We start from the raw sequence: 5171 nt of genomic DNA, 5'->3' as shown, positions 1-5171 counted from the left end.
ATTTATATATATATATTTTAAAACTGATTTTATCAAGTGGGTAGTAAAACCTCTTTCCCATGAGCAATTGTATATGATAATATATATAATTAAGAGTAGTGATATGTTTACACTACCGAATAAAAAATATATATATACATCTAACAATTCAAAATAATAATATTTAATTATATTTATTTTATTTTTTAACCTAAAATTCTACTATACATTATTGTATTATTAGTTGTCAAGTGAGAGTATATTTTTCAGGGGTGACAACACATTATTTTTCTATAATTAATTATTAAATTACGTAGACATCTCTCTCACACACACAGATGCGAGGAAATTTGTTTCACATCCTTAATTTCAATTAAATTATATATAGCCAAAAAAGGACAACCAATAATATTACTATTGACAACCAAGCTATAAAATGTGTAACAAGGAGTTGAAAGAGCAGAAACTATGTTACGGCTTATACATACTTAGAACCCAACACAAACATTATTATTTGTATAGTGTGACGATGAAAAACCCAAAATCCCCATTCTTCGGATGCATGCATATAACAGGGTATCTACAATTCCACAAAACCATGATAACAACAATGCCTATAATAATCCTAAACGCTAGTCTTCAGCACTTTTCCTCAGCATTAATTGCTCCCATTTGCATACCTGCTTGTTTAGGTTTCTTAGGCTTGAACCAAACTGCACAAACTGCAAATGCTACAAAATTAATGAAACTGAGTATAGTGAGCAGTCCATAGAACAAGTCAAGCCTGCCCTTGTTTATGTTGTCTGCAAGCCATCCCTGACCATCTCTTGTCCCAGTAACTTTCTTCACAACTGAGACAAGGAAACTGCTCACGAAGAAACCGAGAGACAAAGTTGTGAGAAAGAGACCCGTGCTCATGGTTTTCATTCCTTTGGGAGACCGTGTTATGAAGAAATCAAGCTGGCCCGTGTATATGAATGCTTCACCAGAACCCACCAAGAAGAACTGTGGGATCAGAACGAAAACGCTTATAGGAAGTGTTGCATGGTTCCCACCTACACTTTTTGCCACTGATAACCGTTTCCTCTCGCACACAGAAGCAACCGCCATTCCAAAAACGGAAAATACGAGTCCAATCGCAATCCTTTGTAGGTCGGTGAAACCTGGGACAAATGGAAGAAAACAATATTTTCAGTTGTTTCAAGTTTGCTATTCAGTTTACTTTATACTATATACGCATTTAATTTTGTGAAACATGGAAACCAACATGCATGTTATATGTACATGGGCTTCACATGCACCTTTCTGCTAGTGCAATTTATATAACATGACAACAGAATTCAATATTATGTTATAATACCATCATTATTTTATAAAATTTCAATAATTAAGGAATCTGGGGAGAAGGTTTACTTAGGGCATGGCCTTGGATTTAATGTAGTACTTTTTAAGTAACTGAATCTAATAATGTGTATCCCGTCTTGTATACCTGGTTTGCCTCTCCACTTTTTCCAAAGGGGCATGATGATTCGGTCATAAACAGCTAGAGTGATTAGTATTGCAGCCACAAAAAACACTGTGAGAGAGCCTGCAGGGATTTGGAAACTCCCCATATTTCTTTCCATGGTGGAGGCTTGCTCAACTGAAAAGGTTATCATCTGTGCGTAAGTGGTCCAAAATATGATGGTTGTTGCCCACACTGGCAAAAGTCTCACCATCATTTTCACCTCCTCTACCCTTGTTAGCGAGCATAATTTCCATGGGTTTGGTGCAGAACCAGATGCATTTGTCTCAAAGTCACCTTCTGTCACAATGGCTGCTTTCTCCAAGAAACTACATAATTAAAAACATCAAAGAAAGAAGAGCATAAGGAAATTATTTAGATCTCACAAGTTAATTAAAGGCCTATAAAGAATTGGCTAGCTCCCACAAGGGTAGGCAAAGATAATAAGCTTAATTACCGGAACTGGTCGGTGTGCTCTATTCTTGAGGCTTCAGGAGTGTCTTCATACAAAGAACCAACATCGTATGGGAGTTGCATCTTCCTTTTCTTTATTGATGCAACAATAACTTGGAAAATGTGGACAATGGGGCTTCCCAAACTCTTTTTGTATCTGTATCTTTTAGTTCCTGACATGAAAACCATAAGGGCTACGACCATAGAAACAGAACATATTCCATACGCCACACTACGACTCACTTCATCTTGCAAGTAGACGAGTACTGTGACGGCTGCCAGAGTTCCAAAACTAATGAAGAAGAAAAACCTGTTGAAGAAATATGCCATTTGGGATTTCTCCTTCTCATCTTTCTCGTCAAATTGGTCAGAGCCAAATCCTGAAACACTAGATTTTAGGCCACCAGTTCCTAGTGCTATAAGGTACAGTGACAAGTATAAGATTCCCATTTGGAATCCGTTGGCTTGTTTGCAACTGTCACTGTTAGCATGACAAGATGGTGGACGTAGCTGTGGCAATTTTGTTGAGATTGCTAATGTAGCTGTTCCCTGAAATAACCATTCCCTCAAAGTTAAACTAGGGAGAACATATACATAAAGCCAAAGCTTTCCACTTCGTATAAATGAGTGTACATGTATCATTAATATTTGACTTTTATGACAGAAGTAGTCACTAGTAATTAATGTAACTAACCAGTGTCTGTATCGAAGCGAAGATTCCAATTGTCTTGTATCTGCCAAGGAAGGAATCTGCCAGAAAACCTCCAAGCAAACACAAGAGAAATGATGTCCCCATGAAGTCAGTCACAGTATTGGCTGCAGTTGAGCTTGGCAGATGCATGACTGAGATCATGTAAGTTACCAAGTTCACTGCAATTCCCATGGTGGAGAGCCTCTCCACGATTTCAATCCCTGAAAGAATATTTAGAATTAACTTCTACTGCTGTAACTTAATCATTTATTATGTGGAAGTTATTATTGGCTTAATCTGAAAAGGGTCTGAAAAAGGTTGCAGAGAAGCAAGCGTTTAAAGCATATGTCATAAAATAAAGAGTAAAATAGTTGTGTTCGTAAGTAGAGGCTGTAACTGAAAAGTGACACCTAATCTATTGTGAAAGCCGAAACTGAATGAATAAAGTATGGTCAACTTTTAGAAAGTAGAGTGAAAAGGAGGAATATTGATGGATTCATTCCCATCATAAAGATGGTATAAAATAATATGCTTTTTTTTCCCTCAGAGGTCAAACAGAAGGTGACATATATATATATATATATATATATATATATATATATATATATATATAAATATAATTCTCAATCACAGCTATGCAAGGCTTTATTCCAATTGGTTTGTCTCCTTCCCCATATGCAATCATTACCCCTAAAAGCATGAGATATAAAAATTCGAGTGTTACTGAAGGTTAATCTGTAAAACCATTTATGCTATGGTAACACCATAAAACTTTAGGAGCCTTATCTCCTTCAAGTCACTGTTGCTACGAGGAGGCGTGTTGGAATTGGAAACAATATCACCCATTCAAAAGACTTTACTTATACTGTCTTAATCTTTTAGGGGAAATGTTTTGTAAATATTAAAACAGGATAACAAAATATCTACGTCACTTTTTGGGATGTATATTTGAAATTTGTATATGCTGAAAGATTTCTGTAAATGAGAATCTTTTTGTTGAATAAACGTGAAAGAACAGTGGGTGAGACATAAAGACAAGGAAAATGCTTAGAGTATATATCCCATTTTTGTTGGGAGGGTGGAGAGAAAATAAATTAAAAACAGAGAAAGTGATGGATGTAACAAATGAAAATGATGTGTAATGAAACGAAGAAAAAAAAAAGCGAAGATAATATTTTAAATATTTAAATCCTGTCAAGTTAAAACTAATTATAAATTATGTTAAATAAACTTTTCAATGTATACCTGATTGATGAATCACCCTATTAACTTATATGCTAATTTCCAACTTGTGACGAAAGGATAAAAATAAAACAAAACAAAACTTTGAAAACATGAGCATAATCATCACATATTCCAAAAATTGAGTTCCATAATTATCACCTACATGAGATGAAGAGGAGTGGTGGAGATAAGGCTATCTCTACAAACCTAAAATAAGAGCTGCAGGAATCCAACCCCCAGTTTTGGATCTATCTGCAGGGAAGCCTTTATAATCCACAGCTCCAGCAACAATCAAACTCATTTTTTCCTCCTGAAATAAAATCAAAATATTTTTTAAAAAACATATATAGCATTTCAAGTTACACGCAGGCAACAGATCTCAAAGACCACTGACCATTTTTCTGAAGCTTATAGGAAGAAACTAGAAAAGACTTAAAGTGGTAGTAGAAAGGTGGGAAGCTTTGCTCTTCTAAACCTGAACTCAACTCACAAGTAGGTTTGTGGTGAGAGGTTCCCCATTTATAGGCAAGGTGGACTCGGCAAATACCAATGAGAATCTAAAAGCGACGTTCTGCCACTATTCATTTGAGACAGATCATTGCTTGGTTTTTTTCATAAAGTTAAGAAGGATTAGGTTTGAGGCAATTAGTGGAAGGTTTAAGGCTAGCTACACTGAAATTATTTTCTGATAAGATATTTATTAAGAATGTTATGAGGTAAATATGAAGGTAACAATGTTGATTGACCAGGAAGAATTGGGGGAACAACATGTGGAATCTAGAACATGCAACCATATAATAATATTTCAATATCTTTTTCTTTTTTTTTTATGGTACAATACATTGATTTGAGTTTATGAAGGCTGTGAGCCACTCCACCTTGGCCAACTCTTTGAAGTGGTTTTGGTACCCCACATTTTGAAAAGGATCTTTCTCTGCCTTTGGTTTTTGTGTGTAGGAAGATATGGACAGAATATGCAGATGGCCGCAGAAGATGTCAAGAGCTCTTGTTTTGAATTGAATATAAAAGCTTATGATGAATTTATGTGTTTAATTAGCATTAATCATTGTGACTTTAACTATAAACAGCAGATCTTACCAACCGTCAATTTTTCTACAGGAAAAGGAGGTGATATCTGGACGCACATTACTACTATGAATGATAAACATTTGTGGAATTAATGCTGGGAGAATGAAGTTGTAAATTGACAAGCATATTCACTGTCTCAAGTTCTTTTTCTCCTGCACCCCACCAACTCCTTCTTTTGTTTTAACATTTCAGGGTTAGGACTTGTGAAGTTGCAGTGTTTTATTTGGAAAA

At 35.4% G+C, this 5171-nt stretch overlaps 1 protein-coding gene across 1 annotated transcript; it reads right to left on the bottom strand.

Moving 5' to 3' along the window:
- Positions 1–376: 376 nt before the first annotated feature.
- On the bottom strand, positions 377–4385 carry LOC108325019 (protein NRT1/ PTR FAMILY 6.2). The gene is made up of 6 exons (XM_017557997.2): positions 4246–4385; positions 4059–4161; positions 2631–2848; positions 1941–2485; positions 1469–1812; positions 377–1142 (listed from the first exon to the last, which is right to left on the bottom strand). The coding sequence occupies exons 1-6, from the start codon at positions 4246–4248 to the stop codon at positions 619–621; spliced, it is 1737 nt and encodes a 578-aa protein (XP_017413486.1). The 5' UTR covers positions 4249–4385; the 3' UTR covers positions 377–618.
- Between the last annotated feature and the right edge of the window lie 786 nt (positions 4386–5171).

This window comes from Vigna angularis, chromosome 1 (genome assembly GCF_016808095.1).
Source record: "Vigna angularis cultivar LongXiaoDou No.4 chromosome 1, ASM1680809v1, whole genome shotgun sequence".
Classification (NCBI taxonomy): Eukaryota; Viridiplantae; Streptophyta; class Magnoliopsida; order Fabales; family Fabaceae; genus Vigna; species Vigna angularis.
Note: the sequence above shows the minus strand (reverse complement) of the source record. Positions and strands in the feature narration are given on the sequence as shown.

Coding starts and splice junctions, on each gene's coding strand:
- LOC108325019 (XM_017557997.2), bottom strand. Junction 2,849..4,058: donor TCCTGCAGCTCTTATTTTAG/GTTTGTAGAGAT, acceptor ATATTCTTTCAG/GGATTGAAATCGTGGAGAGG. Junction 1,813..1,940: donor GAGCACACCGACCAGTTCCG/GTAATTAAGCTT, acceptor TTAATTATGTAG/TTTCTTGGAGAAAGCAGCCA.